The following is an 18,547-nucleotide window of genomic DNA, read 5'->3' as shown; positions in this document are numbered from 1 at the left end:
TAGTAATACCAAATATGTGGGGTTTTATAGTTTTTTGTTTTGTTTTTTTTTAAATAGGGAAAAGTAGGTTTTTTTTTGTTTTTTTGTTTTACTTTTTTTTTTGTTTTTTACTATTAAGAAAACTTTATTAAATATTTCTTTACACTCTTAGGGCTTATTCAGGCGACCATATATCGGCCGGGTATTCACGCCGGCCGATATACGGCATTTCTCTCTGCAGGGGGAGGAGGCTGGAAGAATCGGGAGCAGTGCTGAGCTCCCGCCTCCTCTCTGCCTCCTCTCCGCCCCTCTGTACTATGTGCAATGAGAGGAGGCAGGGCTAAGTTCGGGAATTAGCCCCACCTCCCCTCATGGCAAATAATGCAGAGGGGCGGAGAGGAGGCAGAGAGGGGGCCGGAACTCAGAGCACTGCTCCCGGCTCTTCCAGCCTCCTCCCCCTGCAGAGAGAAATGCCGTATATCGGCCGGCGTGAATACCCGGCCGATAAACGGTCGTCTGAATAACCCCTTATTTAGTTTTAACGGGGGATTTTAACTTCAAACAATGAAATTAATGCGACGATATACTGCAATACTCTAGTGTTGCAGTATATTAGCAATTTTTGATCCAGTGCATAGTTGATAAGCGGTATTCTGGCAACATCAAGTTGGGTTTGCGCAGCAGAAAAGGTTGTGGCTTGTACGGCGAACATATCCGTAGCCCCAATAACCTGACAGACGAAAAACAGCAATTTTTTTTTTTGGCCTAGCTAGTGTGTGTGTCATGCTGTTAATTTTTTTATTATTATTATAATGATATACAATACACCGTAATTTGACACACAGCAGGTCTTGACATTGTTTCCGGTTTAACCACTTCATTGCAGAATGTGACTGTGGTTTCCAACACAAACCCCAACCAGAACCTAGACATGCAGCCCTATGACATGAGCATCGACATCTACAGCCGCTTCATCTACTGGACCTGCGAGGCGACAAACGTCATCAACGTAACCCGCATGGACGGCCGTGCTATTGGAATAGTCCTGAGAGGAGAACAGGACCGACCCAGAGCCATCTTGGTGAACCCAGAGAGGGGGTGAGTGGGCGGGTCGCTCTGAGCGGTAAATCTCTGACGTCCTGCTCTGCTGATCTAACGCTGCTGCTGTTTTGCCATTCCAGGTATATGTATTTCACCAATTTACAGGATCGTTCCGCCAAAATTGAGCGTGCCGCGCTGGACGGGACGGAGCGTGAGGTTCTTTTCTTCACTGGTCTCAGTAAACCCATCGCGCTCGCTCTGGATAATAAAATGGGCAAGTTGTTCTGGGCCGATTCAGACTTGAGACGGATCGAGAGCAGCGACCTGTCTGGTGAGCAGCGTTGTGTTTTACTGTCCTTAACCACTTAGTGACGCGGCCTGTTTTGGTCCTAAGGACGCAGCAATTTGGGGGGGGGGGGGGGATCTTCATCTCCACTTTTCAAAAGCCAGAACTTTGTTTTTTGTTTCCATCGGCCCAATGAGGGTTGTTCTTTGTGCGGCGAGCTGTAGTTTTTATTGGCACCATGTTTTGGGTTCATATAATGTATTATAGAAATTGATATTTACTTTGGGAGGGCAGGAAGAGAAAACATCAATTCTGCCATTTTTTTTTCTTCTTGTGGTGTAAATAACCTGATTACATTTCTTTTCCGTGGTTCTATTACAACAATGCCAACATTTATTAGATTTTTCAGGTTTTTCCACTTTTGCACAATAAGGGCGCCCACCCACTGGCGATTTTTTTTTTTTTGTTTTTTTTTTCTTTGCGTTTTGAGTTTTTTCTCAAGAGCAATTAGAATTGAATGTACTCCTGTCCACTGGCGTTTTTTTTTGCGTTGCGTTTTTTAACATAGGAACTGTCAGTTGCATATGTGTCCTTATTTTTCTCCTAATGCACCCATGAAAGTCAATGGAAATTAATGGAAAAGCCGCGAAAACGCTGCGTTTTTCACGCACGAAAATCGCAAACGCCAGTGGGTGGGCGCCCTAAAACCCCTCTTTTTGGGAAATTGTTTTTTTTCTTCTCTGTAGGGGATTTGAACCTGCGATGCTATTATCACTTCTCATAGCCCTCAGGTTATACCAGAACCGAACACCCTTGTCTGGCATCCGGTTGCAACCCTATAGCTTCCGTGATTACATAGCAGAGGGCCGATGAAGTCACAGAGAGAGACAGCGCCCTTCCTCTGTGAACCTTCCGCATGTCACGATCGCTATTAACCCTTTACATGTCTCGATCAATGTTGGAGATCTGTATTCTTGCTGATCCCTGCTGCTGCGCATGGTTTGGGCTCAGCTTGCATTCATTTGCAGGTACTGCTTCCCTCCCTAGTTTACTTTCTGTGGCAGGAAGGGGTTAAAGGGCCAGATAGACACACTCCTGCAGCGCCCTCCGCTGGCGGTGCAGTATGACATGCCGGAGCTCGTAGAGACAACGCCTTTTAACCCCTTAACGACCAGCCCATAGTGTTTTTACGTCCTCCCAAAGTGGGCTTTATTTTCTGAGGACGTAAAAACGTGTCCTGCAGAGAATAAAGCCCCTCGGGCTGTGGACGTGACAGCTCCATGCTGTCGGTGTCCGCAGGTAGCTGACAGCATGGAGCTGTCATCCCGGGCTGTTCGGACCCCCCCCTCCCCCGGGATTGCGATCGGCGCTATCCAATCGATAGCGCCGATCGCAAAAAAGTAAATAAAAACTGCAATAAAAGTTAAAGATTCAGCTGCTCCTGATGGATCGGATCCATCGGAGCAGCTGAAATTACTCACCGAGGTCCGCGGCACGGCTCCCCGCTGTCCCGATGCTTCGGGCCCCGTAGCCGTCCTTCTGCGCATGCGCGCCAGGCGGCATTACGTCAGCCGCATGCGCAGAAGGCCCGGCGACGTGGGAAATTTAAAATCTCGTGGCTCCCGGCTACCTACAGGAGATGTCAGCGGGGACCGCAGTGAGCGGTCCCCGGTACCGCGATCGTCGTTATCCAATGGATAACGGCGATCGCGGAAAAGTGCAAAAAAGTGTAAAAAAAAGAAAAGTTTCACCTCCCCTCATGGATCGGATCCATGAGGGGAGGTGAAAATACTCACCTCAGGTCCGCCGATGTCCTCCGGCCGGTGTCGGGACTCCCCGCTGGCTTCTGCGATGTGCCGATGTGGCGCGCATGCGCAGAAGCCGGCGAGCCTGGCAAATTCAAAATCTCCCTGCACCCGGCTGTCACAGATAGCCGAGTGCAGGGAGATATGACTGGGGACCGCTGTATGCGGTTTCCAGTCATATGATCACCGTTATGCATCGGATAACGGTGATCATATAAAGTTAAAAAGTAAAAAAAAAAAAAGTTAAGTTTGAAAAGTTAAAGTTTCATCTCCCCTTACAGATCGTATCCGTAAGGGGGGATGAAATTACGTACCCAAGGTCCCGGATTTGTTCCCTGGTGGGATGTTGATCCGTGGACCTTACCCCAGCTTCTGCGCATGCGCCCGTCAGCATGATGGCGGACGCATGCGCAAAAGTGAAAGATTGCCCAAGAAATGTAAAATCTCCCTGATGCTGGCTACCAAAGGTCGCCAAGAGCCTGGAGATGTCACGGGGAGCCGCAGTATGCGGTTACTGGTCACGTGATCGCCGTTATCCAATGCATAATGGCGATCACGTAAAAGTTCTTTAAAAAGTGGCAGTTTCATCTCCCCTCACCGATGCGATCGGTGGGGGAAGATGAAACATCTCGGAGGCTTCCGCATTTGAATCCAGATGCGATTATCCTCCATGGATCCTGCCAGCTTCTGGGTATGCGCCCGCCAGCAAAATGCTGGACACATTCGCAGGAGCCGGGGAGCCCAGGAAATTTTAAATCTCCTTGCTCCCAGCGACCAACGGTCGCTGAGTGCTTGGAGCAGTGACCGGGGGCCTCGTTGAGCGGTCCCTGGTCACGTGATAAAGTAGCGAACTAACATTAGGCCGGTCACACATGACCGGAGAGGAATTACGGGTTCTGCATGCGCTTGATCAGCGGTAATCCACGGATCAATCGCATGCATTGGATTACACAATTCCCCCCAATTAGCGGGTCGGAATTACGTAATCCACTCGCAGAAACAGAACACGACATGCTACATTTTACCGCGGATATCCGCGACCTAGAGCCCATTGTGCTCTATGACCACGGATATACCCGCAGCCCTTATGCAAACACATTGTGTACGGGCTGCGGGTACCCGGGTCATCTCTAAGCGACGGCACGGGAAATATAAACAAAAAAACGCCTGTGTGAGTAGGCAGTTATGCGCAGTACATTACGCGGCCGTACGCAGGGTCACAGCCGGGCTCACAGCTGGGATCCGCTGCGGGCCTCCGCAAGCGGATTCCACCTACGGCCGTGTGAGCCCGGCGTTATTCAGACCGCTACCTGTAATCCGTAATTTACAAGAAGCCCCGGGAACGCTCGCCTTCCTGCAGTTCCAAGAGCAGCTTGTTGTGCGCCTTGTCTGTGAGACCGCCGCACCGCAGCAAAATTACAAAGCCTTACAGAGCGCCACTTTTTACACCCCATACCCGCCGCTGAGGTTACGAAATACCCCCCAAAATACATGAAAGGAGGGGGGGGGGGGGGATACCCGCTTTTCTTGCCCCATGTGCCCAACCCAACCAGCCTCCGTAATTACCCCTGTCTTCGGACATAAAACGCAGTTTATATTATTACCTTTATCTAATATTTAGGGAATGCCAAAAAAAATGGGGATGGCGGGGGGGGGGGGGAGGGATTATTTTTAGGAAGTCAATTTTTTTTTTCTGTATAAGTGGGCAATGGGGCCTGGAATTTATTCAGTTCTGCCCTGAAATCCAGCAGGCATTCCCTCCATTATGGGCCTAGCCATGTGTCCTGTAAGTAGATTAGGGCCACAATGGGTATGTTTCTGAACACGGGACAAACGGGGGTATCCATTTTGGGGTGACCGTCTTCATTCCTATGTACACTGTAAAAAAAAAACCAGTTTTTAAATTGACACAATTGCCAAAAAAATGAAAATCATAATTTTTTCCTTCTGCTTGGCTTAGATTCATTTAAAAACTGTGAAGTCAAAAATGTCATCATACCCCTAGATAAATTCGTTAGGGGGTCTACTTTTCAAAATGGGGTCACTTGTGGGGGTTCTCCATCGTTTTGGTCACTCAATGGCTCTACAAGTGGGCAATAGGGCCTAAATCTCCTTCAAGCAAAATTTCTGTTCCGAAAGCCACCGGTTGCTCCTTTTATTTTGGGCCCCATTGTGCATATAGACGTAATACTAGGGCCACAATGGGTATGTTTCTGAGCACAGGACAAACAGGGGTATCTATTTTGGGGTGCAAGTCTTCATTCATATATGTGCGGTACAAAAAAAACTGCTTTTGAAATGACAGAATTACCAAAAAAATGAAAATCGTATTTTTTTTCTTTCGGCTTGGCTTAGATTCATTCAAAAACTGCAAAGTCAAAAAAGTCATCGTACCCCTAGATAAATTCGTTAAGGGGTCTACTTTTCAAAATGGGGTCACTTGTGGGCGGTCTCCATCGTTTTGGTCACTCAAGGGCTCTACAAGTGGGCAATGGGGACTAAATATCCTTCAAGCAAAATTTCTGTTCCGAAAGCCACCGGTTGCTCCTTTCATTTTGGGCCCCATTGTGCATCCAGACATACGATTAGGGCCACAATGGGTATATTTCTGAGCACGGGACAAACGGGTATCCATTCTGGGGTGCAAATCCTAATTTTCATGTGTACTATAGAAAAAAGTCCTGTCTTCAAAATGACATATTTGCAAAAATATGACATTTTAGTTTTTTCTCTTCTAAATTGCATTGACTCCTGAAAAAAAACTGTGGGGTTAAAATACTCCTGACACCCCTCAGTGAATACGTTAAAGGGTGTAGTTTTTAAAATGGGGTCACTTGTGGGGGTATCTATCATTTTGACTCCTATGAGCCTTTCCAATCTTGGCTTGGTGTAGGAAAACAAAGTGTTCCTCAAAATGCTGAAAAGTAATGTTACATTTGTACGTCTCCTAAATGGTAAAAAAAAAAAACGAAAGTTTTTCCACTGTGCGCCCAAAATAAAGTAAACGGATGGAAATCTAAATCTTAGCAAAAATTTTTATATTAAGTTTGCACATATTTGAGATATTGCAGTTGGAAATGTGAAAAAATGACGCTTTTTTTCAAAATTTTCCCAATTTTGGTGCTTTTAATAAATAAACACAAATTCTATCGGTCTTTTTTTCCACCTAAATGAAGTACAACATGTGGCGAAAAAACAATGCCAGAATCGCTTGGATATGCAAAACCTTTCTGGTGTTTTTCCATGCTAAAATGACACGTGTCAGATTTGCAAAATTTGGCCTGGTCATTAAGGCGCAAACAGGCTTGGTCACTAAGGGGTTAAGAGGACATTTAATCTGCCGACATACCTGTAAAGTTTCGTTCTTTCATTTGACCTCTCACTGACAGGTGGCAATCGCGTTGTGCTGGAGGATTCCAACGTGCTGCAGCCAGTGGGTCTCACGGTTTTCGGGAACCACCTGTATTGGATCGACCGACAGCAGCAAATGATTGAACGCATCGATAAAACAGGACGTGAGGGGCGCACAAAGATCCAAGCTCGGATCCCCTTCCTGACTGACATCCATGCGGTGACGGAGCTGAGTGTGAAGGAATACAGTGAGTTCAGCAGTCGCCGACAATATGGTGGCTTGTTGGTATCGGATGCGTGTGGGTTGACTGTTTCCCTCTCTTGCAGAAGAGCACCCATGCGCTCAGGACAACGGCGGCTGCTCACACATCTGCATTGTGAAAGGTGACGGAACGACCCGCTGCTCATGCCCAATTCACCTGGTCCTCCTACAAGACGAGCTGTCCTGCGGAGGTGGGTGTCCCCTGGTATGCATAAACTTGTCCCTTGCCTTCACTGGGCATTAACCCCCCTATTTTCTGGTTTTTGCAGAGCCTCCCACCTGCTCCCCGCAGCAGTTCACCTGTTACACTGGGGAGGTGGATTGTATCCCCGCCGAGTGGCGCTGCGATGGCTTCATGGAGTGCGTTGACAACAGCGACGAACATAACTGTCCCAAGTGCTCCAGCACTCAGTACCAGTGTGCCAGCGGGCAGTGCATCGACTCTTCTCTCAGGTGTAACGGTGAGGCCAACTGTCAGGACAAGTCTGACGAGAAGAGCTGCAACGGTAGGCATCTTTTCAGATGCACAGAGCATGCTGTGAGTTGTAGTTTTTCTTAGATCTCATTAAACCGTTCCTCCTCTCTCCTCAGAAATGTGCACGGCTGACCAGTTTCACTGCGGCAGCGGGCAGTGCATCGGGAAACACCGACGCTGCGACCACAACAGGGACTGCAGCGACAGCTCCGATGAACTGGGCTGCTGTAAGTCTGTGACTAAACGCTGCACACACTCCCATTCATGGTGACCCCCCTCCCACATAACATTGTATATCGTCCCTTTCAGATCCCACAGAGGAGCCGCCTCCACCCTCAACCAACACAATCGGCTCCATCATCGGCGTCATCCTCACCGTCTTTGTGGTCGGCGGGGTCTACTTTGTCTGCCAGAGGGTGTTGTGCCCCCGTATGAAGGGAGATGGCGAGACTATGGCAAATGACTATGTGGTGCACGGACCGGCCTCTGTACCCCTGGGCTACGTGCCGCACCCAAGCTCTCTTACCAGCTCCCTGCCAGGTGGGTGCATCGCCATCTTGAAAAGTATTAACTCCTACACTGCATCCATTGGGCTCGTCCTGCGTATGACGGGACTGTCCTGTGAAAGGAAGTGCTGCAACGCTGATGGTTATGTGCAGCTATAAAGGATCTTTTATGCTTGGACGAGATCGCTTGTAGGAACACTTGTTTGCCCGATCGCTGGGCCGTGTGTAGCTCCAGCCAGTGTTTGCACGCACACTCTCCGCAGGAATTCGGAACAGTCTCTTCAGTGTTAACTATTTAACTCTCGCCGTTTCCTCTCTTCACTCCCAGGTGGTTTGCAGTCCTTAGATTGTATTTGTGGTCACATGATTGCAGCAGCACTCCCTTCTCATCATGGTGACCTCATGTGATAAGCTGCATATGAACTACAAGATTTTTTTTTGGACTATTTGACTCCCCTTCCCCGGTAAACAAGCAGTCGATCCGCATGCAGAAACTGACCAACAAACTAATTCATCGCTCGCTCATTCAGTCATGTATGCATTTAGTCTTTCTCGGCCCTCATCAGCTGGACAGGACTCGCTCCTGATGCACTGGCCGGCACAGAGAGGACTGTGCAAGCGCGGTATATTTGCCTGCAGAGTTCTCCTGATAGCGCAGCGTGTATCAGCCTCAAAATGCCAGATCATTAAGGCAAGGGTCAGGGGTCCCTGGAACTGTCAGACCCCCAACCTGCCTCTGGATTAGAAAGTGCAGGAACTTTTTAGCTAGATTATTTATTTACTTGCTGAAAATTATCTTCTAGTCAGAAAACTACAGTAACTCCTCCCAGACTGACTTCCCCTGAAGTGTGACGCTGTATTTGATTCTTTAACCACTTCAGGACTATAAATGTCCTGCCGACCTCAAGAGTGTATGGAGTAGCTTTGCGAGCCAAGTCCTCTCCATACCCAGCAGCTGGCAGCCGCTAGTAACTGCCGCGATCAGAGTTGGCTCTGACCATGACAATCAACTGGTTCAGTTAGCGGGAGGGAGGACCTGTTTCTGCACCCTCCCACAATGCTATTGGCGGCTGCCAATAGGTTAGCATGACAACCCAGAGGCTACTAAAGGCTCCCAGGGATGCCACACATAGATGCCTATTAAGACTTGCCTGTGGCAAGCAACATTAAAAATCACTATATACTGCAAAACACAAAATATATTGCATAACGTCTTTGGGTTTTTTTTAACAGTTAAATAGTTTAAAAAAAAACTCCCATTAAAAAAAAAGAACCTAAACTCTTAAATACCCCCAAATGGTGGTACAATTTTTTTTTCTGTACATCCTACAGTATGGTAAATGATAGAGGTAAAAAATACAACTTGTCCCGTAAATAGCAAGCACTCATACCGCTATCTCAATGGAAAGATTAAAGTGTTAGCGCTTGGATGGAGAGGAGAAAAAACAAAAATAAGTGTTCAATCTCTGGTCTTGAAGGGGTTAATGCAGCGTTAGTGACTTGGGGTTATGATGCTTTGGGGTTCCCGTCACTTCGAGCAGTGCTATTAGTGCACAGCAGCGCAAGTACGTAAAAAGCCCAACTTTCAGAAACTGCAGCACCTTGTGAGACGTGCGAGCGCTCCGCCCCCTGCAGTCATCGTGTCCTTCCTGCACCCTTCATGGTTTCTTTCATTTGCAGGGATGTCACGCGGCAAGTCTGTGATTAGTTCCCTGAGCATCATGGGCGGAAGCAGCGGGCCCCCGTATGACCGCGCACATGTGACCGGAGCCTCCTCCAGCAGCTCATCAAGTACCAAAGGAACCTATTTCCCACCGGTGAGTCTCCCTGTAAATGTGATGTCATCAGCATCCTCGTACTTCCGTAATGGTTCAGGAGTCCGCAGTGTACTGTAGCGGCGCTCCTACACTGCGGGTGCTGCCACTGTGCAGGACTGAGGCTGCAATACGCTGCGGTGGTCCTGCTGTTAAAGGAGATCTCTGTTTAACACTTTGTATACCACAAAGCAAGATAAACCAGCCTTGCACAGTCCGCCATAGATGTTCAGCACTGTGATGGCTCGGGGCTTGAGGTGACGCTGCTGCAACAGCCGGGTTCAGAGATAAGGCTGATCTTGGCCATTTAAAAGCTTTAGATGTCATGATCAGTACGGACCGCGGCATTTAAGTGGTTAGAGGGGCACTTCCTTTGTCGCCCTATAACTGCTGTGTAATGAAAAGTTCTACAACGTTCTGATATACTTGGAGGGAGAATTCATAAAGCTCTTTACACCAGAATTCTGGCACTAAAAATGTCCACATTTTTGCGTGCTAAATTGTGACTTTCCAGCTTTTTACATTCGCTTCCCCTCTTGTTTGGGGGTAGGGGAGTGGGCGGGGCTTTACAATTCCTTATCCTTTACACCAGGGTTTATCTGCCATAGATTTCAGAAAGTGGCATGCAGGCGGTGACACAGGGTACACCAAATTTAACATCTTGGTGACGCAACCAATTTTTGACCTAAGAACGCAACAATTTTGGGGGGATTTTCATCTCCTCTTTTGAAAAGCCACAACTTTTTTTTTTTTCGTCGACCTGTTCCTTTTTTTTTTTTTTTTCGTGTGCACGCTGAAAGACAACGATGAGCGACGGGATAACGAAAACTGCACAACGTCAGTTACGATTATTGCTCAAAAGACGGCTTTTGAATCAATTTTGAGCGATAATCGTTGTCTAAAGGGGCCTTTATTGTATGGATGCAACAATATCAAACCTGTGTTTTGGCTTGTTAAAAAAAATGGTGCCAAAAACTGCACATTTATAAAAAGAAAAAATGTTTAAGTTTTAAAGTTTTATTTTTCTTTTAATGTCTGTGTAAACCTGCAATGCTATGATTGCTCTAATAATACACTGCAGTACTTCAATACCCAACAGTTTCCCATGCAGCGTTGGGCCACGTTCATACTATAAAACACTGGCACAGTCTGCGTACAGGTTTAGCCCAATTAATGGACGCAATCTGCCTGGCAATTTCCGCCATATTTCCGTGTGAAGTCTTCCGTCATCATGTCTTTTTGTCTTTTCCTTTCAGATTCTGAATCCTCCACCTTCTCCCGCGACGGAGCGCTCGCACTACACCATGGAGTTCGGTTATTCCTCCAACAGCCCCTCCACACACCGCTCATACAGGTAAGGAGGTCACATGACATCAGATAGTCTGGTGAGGCCACTCATCTCCTAACAGCGCTGCGCTCGGCCCGTGTGATGGCATGGCAGTGTATCCGTATGTTCCACATATCGGAGCACAGATCAAGATCTCTGATTGCTGTTAGTGACCAAAATTTAAATTGATAGTCACTGTGAAGAAACGTAATGCTTCTCCTAGCTGAAGCTTTGTTACAATGTATCCAGTGTAGACAATCCTGGAGTCCAGGCCGCTGAGCTTGGATACATTGGCTACACATCCTCCACTGTGAGAAGTATGATGAGTTCTGTCTCTAGATTTAAACTAGAATGTTCCCTTTTATAGACAGCAAGCTGAGATGTTGAAAATGCTGAAGAATTGCACATTGGAGTGTGATGTATTAAAACGACCCTCCGGTTCTAGACAAAGATGGCCGCACCGTGTCTGTCGTCTAATGCGCTACCAATGCAAGACTCTACAAACTACTGATTGGCCAGTCCAGCAGCCTGTAACGCCTTAGACCGCCAATGCGCAGCGTGCATCGGGTAGCCAGAAGTGGTGCTGCCATCTTAGTTTGACCGGTGGGTCACTTTAAGCCTAGTAATTAAAGCGGTTGTCCAGAAAAACATGTCTGCTTTCTTTAAAACACCATGCCACCCCTGCAGCTCCGCTCTTTACTTCAATAGACCTGGAATACCACAAACAAGGGGGGTGCTGGAAGAAAGCAGCCATCGTTTTCTACCCTTGGATAACCCCTTTAAAATAATCCTTTAGTGTCGGACAAACAAGGATGTCCGCGCCATGTCTCGATAAACTACTGATGCGTTAGCAATGCAAGACTCTACTCTCTCCTCTGATTGGCCAGCAGTGCACACATGAGGGACGCTGGCCAATGAAGCAACACATAATGTCTAAGTCCTCGTTCACACGGCCGTATGCTGTTATGCCCTGTGAAATATGCACCGTTTTCACTACGTGTTTGTGTGCCATCTGCTAAACCTGCCCACTTTTTAAATATCGCTGATGCTGTACAATAGAGGTCACCCATTTACACTCAATTTGTGACTCTTGATGCCGCCAGAAACCTCGCACTTGCGCTCTTAATTCCCTGCGTTGTCTATTAGAGCGTTGCAGAACTTGCACGTATTTACTGTGTCTGTTCTTTCAGTTACAGGCCGTACAGCTACCGTCACTTTGCTCCTCCGACCACGCCGTGCAGCACAGACATGTGCGACAGCGACTATACTCCAAGCCACCGCCTCATGTCAGCCAACGCCAAAGGTTACACCAGTGATCTGAACTACGACTCTGAGCCGGTGCCGCCTCCCCCGACACCGCGGAGCCAGTACCTGTCCGCCGAGGAGAGTTGTCCTCCATCTCCATACACAGAGCGCAGCTACTCTCATCATCTGTACCCGCCTCCCCCCTCCCCATGTACGGACTCCTCGTGAGACCCCCGCCCTGTATATATAACAACCTCTTGCGCCTCAATGTTGTCAATTCTATGTACAGATTTTTTTTTTTTTGATTAAACGGGGGAAGGCAGAGTCATCCCGCGGACGGACTTGTACATACAGAAAGATATTTATATATTTTCTTAGCTCGCTCCTCATAAACGCGGGGCGCGCTCCTCCCCCTTCATCAGACGTCTAAGCTTTTGTATAAAGGATCCCCATTCTGCCCCGTATATTGTACAAATATATAAATATATAGAAATTATCTATTTTTGCAAATGGATTACACACGATGCCTTAAACCGCTGCCAGGAAGGCGCAGTAATAAAAACCTGGTCTAAGTGTCGAAGAGGAGGTGCCTCCAGTGCTGTACGGGGTCTGGGGACGCTTTAAGAATTAACCCCCATGATAGAATGTTTTATTTTTTTGCTCATAGGACAAATGCCTGAGCTGCAATGGTACAGCGGGCATCACTATGTGTGCAAATATGCACGTCCTGCCACTGCAGGGCTAAACCTTCACCATACAACTAACTTTTTTTTTTTCCGTTTTTTTTTTTTTAAAGCTATAGAGACCCTTTAAATGGACTGCGACTGGGTGGGTACTGTATAATTGGAAGCGTCTCTCTAGTCATTTTAATCATGTTTATTGAAAAACTTTATGTGCTATACCTTTAAGATTTAAAGGGGAACACCACTTATGCTGCATTTCAGGCTACAAGGTTGAAGTAAGCTATCAGGTGTCCACTGTAGACTCTTCGACATAGGAATTATCCAGTGGTCTCCAGCCTGTGCTTGTTGAGAAACTACAACTCCTAGCCTTCCCTGACAGTCATAGGTTAGAGACCACTCACATAGGGAATAGAGCAGAGGGTGGGGCTTATTTCCTGTACAGTCATCAATACAATTGTAATAGTATCTTATAACACATCTTACTGTCTCCTGGCCTGTATCTATTGGATGTGTACAAGTTGCCCCTTGCCCCCCTGCTCTGTGAGGGTTGCTTCCATACCACTAATCTGATACCACAGCGGAGCACTGGGTAAAACCACTTGGAGGGGGGGACTTGTTGCTTATGTTGCAATTTGTTTTTAATGTGTATCGCCAAAGTTTGTCTCCCTCCCTGATCCGTCACAGATGCCCCCCCCCCCCTCTTCCGGCAGCTGGAGAATTTACAAGACGTATTTGTTTCTATTTTACACAAGCTGCGAATGTTTAACTGTTTTTATAGCGTGTACGATGTAGATACTGTACTGTATTTATAAACTATGTAACATTTTTATACTCATGTTTATATGCCGTTTACCTGTGTATATAGAAATATATGTCCGTGCAGGATGTCCACTCACCACTATAGGCGGGGTTTCAAGATGGTTTTCTTTGGCAGGAGTGGAGGATAGCAAATGTTATCTCTCGCCTCATGTCTGGAGCATGATATGGCGGCACAATACGGGATCTAACGGTGGAGGGGAATGAAGCGTTAACATTTTGTTCACTGATGGTCACTGACGGAAGAGACTCATTCTTGTTATAGGGACCGATGTAGGATCTGAGCAGGTGTAATCCTTGAAGGGGTTGTCTTAACATCAGAAAAAACATGGCTGCGATTTAACAGTTATAGCGCCACAACTATCAATGTGTCAGCTTAGCACCATTGAGATGAAGGAAGTGCTGAGCTGCAGTACCACACACAACCTGTGAACAGGTGTGGCGCTGTTTTAGAAAGTCATGTTTTTGTTTGGACCACCCCTTTTGAAGAGACAGTTGCACCATTTCCGCATCTCTTCTATGGAATGTTAACACCCATTTTTATTGTGGGGGTGGAGGGACTAAGCAACCCTGACCTTCCCCCTATATGACTGCCGCCAGCCTATTACGGTGCTGTTGCATGAGCAATTAGCACACTCGGTTTCCCAACAATTACCAGGTTAAACATGCAAGCACATGTGCAGCCGGGCAATTGGCGCTCTTACCAAAGCGTTAACTGTCCTTGTGGGTGATGGCTGCCAACCTGGTAACGTTGATAGCTGATCCTAATGATACTGACACAAGGCAATCAGGTTTGCAGTGACCAAGGTCCCTAAGGGACAGTAAAGAGGAGGGGCGTGACCCCTGTGGAGTGCAGGGTCGTTGGCCATGGACCCACCCCTCGTAACATTAGCTTCTTCCAGCCATAACACTACTTTCTGGTACGACAGATCTGCACAAGGACGTATGAAGGATCTATGATATTGACCAACATTTGGTCGGCGCCGCGCGCTCATACAAATTTTTTTTTAAATCTTTTGTAAGATATGAGCTTGAGTTTGTACGCTGTGTATAATACATCACCATCTCCTGTATAAAGAGCCGCCATTACTGTACACCGAGCTGTAACAGAGTTAATTTTTATAATAAAACAAAAGCTCAAAACCTGAAACGGCGTCTGTGTTTTTTTTTTTTCTTTCAAGATGGGGTGATTTAAAAGGGGCAAAATATCTCCACGCTCCGTGAATAGGACCGCAGTTGTCTTCTGCGAACGAGAGCAGTACATACACTGAATGGACACTTCATTAGGCCCCCTATTTCAGTGTTTCCCAACCTTTTAACCCTTTCTCTTTCTGCCATTATATAATGGCGCCATCTGCTCGCTAGAGCCAGTACTGCAGTATGTGATACGCTGGAGAGGCCTCCGATAACAGAGTGGCCAGTAATCTACAGTAAGAATACCCTACCGGACATCTGTCGACATCAGAGCTCTACAGCCTTCAATCCGAATGTCTTTAGACGTCAGCCAGTGGTTCGGAAAGGGTTAAGCCTTGGGGCACCCCTGGGAAAAACTTTTTACAGCATGGCTTGGGGCGTGGTTTATTACATTATTTGACCTCTGGGCATCACTATATACAGGGGATATCTAGCTTATACCAGCTGTACATATATAATTATATACAGGAGATACCCAGGTTTCCCCAGCATGTTCCATATCACTATATTCAGGAGATATATATCCCCTGTATACAGTGATGCTGTTGTAACCTGGATATGTCCTGTACATAATTATATGTACAACTGGTAATGTATACCACCTAAACATACAAGATTACATGCAGTACATGGTACAAACCTTGTACTGCGTTTACTGCTCCTCTGCTGTCATCCTCGGGTCCCGACACTGTCACTGCAAGGCCAGACATCCATCCTGATCCTCACACATTGCAAACACAACTGCGCTGCATCCATCCTGATCCCCAGACATCAACACAGCTCCGTTACATCCATCCTGATCCCCACATATCACACACAGCTCCGTTACATCCATCCTGATCCCCACATATCACACACAGCTCCGCTTCCTCCATCCTGATCCCCACATCACACACAGCTCCACTACATCCAAACTGATCCCCCAGACATCACACACAGCTCCGCTACATCTATCCTGATACCCCAGACATCTCACACACAGCTCCGCTACATCTATCCTGATCCCCACAGCTCCACTCCATCCATCCTGACCCCGACAGCTGTACTCACTCTATCCATTCATCCTGCAAAAGCGAGAAGCCAAATACATCTGTAGGTTAAATTTTCCAAAGATGTAATGTGGCTGGAAGAAGGAAGTCATGGCGATCCAGGCAAAATCAAGCAGAAAAGTGAAAGCCAGCTCAAATCTGAGACTGTCGTCTGCGTTACTGGTTCTAATTGTATTGTAATCACCTGGGAATTGCTTAGCTTTATGTTCTCAAGGAGTCAGAGTTCCTGTGTGATGGACCCTACTACCCAGTTACTGATGATCACCACACAGGTCTAATCACAGGGGGTAACCGTGTTTTTCTAAACCTGGACATCCCTTTAAAGGCTGCGTTCAAATGGTGTGAGTTTCTTGCGAAAGTAACTTTGCCTTAAAAACTGCTCAGCAGTTCTTCGCTACCCTCTTAGGTGACCTCTGAGTGTATATACAGGGCTGTTACAGCTCTTATGCTTGTACACCAGCTTTATGGGTATTTGGTAAAGTTCTGGTTCTCTTTGGACTATACTTTTTGATTAAAGTTGACAGACCAAACTTTTCAAAAGGTCACCCAGTACAAGTCTGTAGCTGCTTTAGGTGAATACAGAAGGTAATGGCACTGTCCTCCTGCGCAGGCACAGATGGTACAGACTTAAGCTGGTTCTGTGCTGATGCATCTTGTGCGTGTTAGGAGGGAGAAAGCTGAGCATGAAGATGGCGGTTAAGGATCAGACAGGTGCTACACTCCGAGAGAGAGAGAGACTGTGAGAGAGACTGTATCCTTGCCAGAGTAGTCCTCTACTGCTGCATCCTTAGAATGGGTCACAGGTTACTAGTGAGGAGCCATTGGGATTGGAGGTGATCACTAGTGGGGGACCATCATAGAGCTTTGTGTTGAAGGGGTTACGAGGAGGGGGAGTTGCTACAGGGGGCTGATATTGGGCCCTCTACTTTTTAATGTAGTAACCTTGTTGATGGATTATACAGTAAACGCTAAATACCGATCCAGTATATAACATAAGGGGGCACTATCTGGTCTCCTATAGCTCTGTATACTGTCATAAGTGCCTATTCACATCTCATTTTCTTCTTCACTGTTTCTTCCATCTCACTATCTGAAAACGGCATCCAGATGGAAACCTGGAATGTAACCGGCAGTCTCCATCCATGAGGGCATTATAGAGTGCTGCCAGTGGTGCCCAGAGCCAGGGAGCGAAATTAGGAGTTGGAAAGGAAAGGGGGATCCTTACAGAATGAAAATGAGCGGCTTCCTCTGGATCAACCTGACAGGCTGAACGGATGGATCGAAGCCTCTCACATACTGTGCTTAGATACACAGCTCAGCAGGCTGTATCACACATGATAGAATTAGATATAGTACCACACAGGATAAGGTTAGATACCCAGTTCAGAATATTGCATCACATGATGGGATTAGATACAGTGGCCCAGCAGCTAGTATCACGCAATGGGATTAGATATAACAGCTCAGTAGATGGTATCATACATGAGATTAGATACAGCTGAAGGTCGGTACACCACAACCGATCAATATAACTCATCTGTACCCAATGTGTCCTTCCTGTTGACTAATGTGCTGCCATCAACTGCTAGGAGGCGTGGGTGAGAGGGGAAGCGACAATTGCTGGGAGGTGTGGGGGAGGGGAAGCGACAACGGCTGGGAGGTGTGGGGGGAGGGGAAGTGACAAGGGCTGGGAGGTGCTGGGAGGGGAAGCAACAACGGCTGGGAGGTGTGGGGGAGGGGAAGCGACAATGGCTGGGAGGTGTGGGGGAGGGGAAGCGACAACGGCTGGGAGGTGTGGGGGAGGGGAAGCGACAACGGCTGGGAGGTGTGGGGGAGGGGAACCGACAACGGCTGGAAGGCGTGGGGGAGGGGAACCGACAACGGCTGGAAGGCGTGGGGGAGGGTAAGCGACAACTGCTGTGAGCACATTTCTGCCTCACAAGTGTCTTTCAGTTCGCTTCTTGTCTTGACAATCTAACAACTTTTTTCAGAATATCTGTAATGGCTGACCTTAGGGCTGTGCAGGGTGCAGCACTCATCTGAGATGTAGGGGGCGCCACATGAGCGACCTTTTCTCCATATGTTCCCCTCTGCCTACCTTACAAGCTGGAGAGGATAGGAAACATCTCCCTGGATCCGCCATCCGCTGCTCCAGTCCATACAGAGAACCCACCTGCCACCACTCTGGAAGATCAGGTGTTGAGGACCTCCGCCCACAAGGCGTGTGGGAGCCCTTGCAGCAAGACTGCAGGTAGGTGCACACTGGAGAGGTTGGTTATGTGCTTGTGTGTATACACTGATGGCCCCCTATTAGCCCCCATCTAGTAGCGTTGAATTCCTTTTAACCTTCAGAACCGCAGTAATTCATCATGGCGTAGATTCCACTCGGTGATGAAATCGTTCTGCAGGAATATTGGCCCCTGTGGACAGGAAGCTTCTTGTATTTGCTGCAGATTAGATGGAGGGGCTGACATGTTGTGGCCGGCTGACAGGAAGAGGTCATCAATACACGCTGCTTGTACCAAATTCTGCCCATGTCTATGTACTGATTAAGGGGGCATTCAGTCTCAGGCTTTGTGCACGTGCAGGACCCGGTCCCTCAGAAATTGTCTTAGTAGCGGTACCATGTACCACATTGGCGCATAGCGTGGGCACATTAGTTACCCTACATGTAGGTGTGCACAGCTTTTTGGGGGGCGCCTTACTCCATTTAC

The 18,547-nt window shown here is 47.4% G+C and overlaps 1 protein-coding gene across 1 annotated transcript in view; it reads left to right on the top strand.

Moving 5' to 3' along the window:
• Window positions 1-14,740, top strand: part of LRP6 (LDL receptor related protein 6) — a 50,554-nt gene extending 35,814 nt beyond the window's left edge. Inside the window, exons 14-23 of the mRNA XM_066590820.1 lie at window positions 866-1,077; window positions 1,161-1,351; window positions 6,501-6,710; window positions 6,790-6,915; window positions 6,994-7,230; window positions 7,316-7,426; window positions 7,509-7,739; window positions 9,386-9,522; window positions 10,776-10,873; window positions 12,037-14,740. Coding sequence (XP_066446917.1) covers window positions 866-1,077; window positions 1,161-1,351; window positions 6,501-6,710; window positions 6,790-6,915; window positions 6,994-7,230; window positions 7,316-7,426; window positions 7,509-7,739; window positions 9,386-9,522; window positions 10,776-10,873; window positions 12,037-12,319 — 1,836 coding nt within the window. The 3' untranslated portion in view covers window positions 12,320-14,740. The remainder of the gene's footprint in view (window positions 1-865; window positions 1,078-1,160; window positions 1,352-6,500; window positions 6,711-6,789; window positions 6,916-6,993; window positions 7,231-7,315; window positions 7,427-7,508; window positions 7,740-9,385; window positions 9,523-10,775; window positions 10,874-12,036) is intronic.
• The last annotated feature ends 3,807 nt before the right edge of the window (window positions 14,741-18,547 follow it).

The sequence above is a fragment of the Eleutherodactylus coqui genome, chromosome 2 (assembly GCF_035609145.1).
Source record: "Eleutherodactylus coqui strain aEleCoq1 chromosome 2, aEleCoq1.hap1, whole genome shotgun sequence".
Lineage (NCBI taxonomy): Eukaryota > Metazoa > Chordata > Amphibia > Anura > Eleutherodactylidae > Eleutherodactylus > Eleutherodactylus coqui.
The sequence above is the reverse complement of the archived record's forward strand: the minus strand, read 5'-3'. Positions and strand labels throughout refer to the sequence as shown.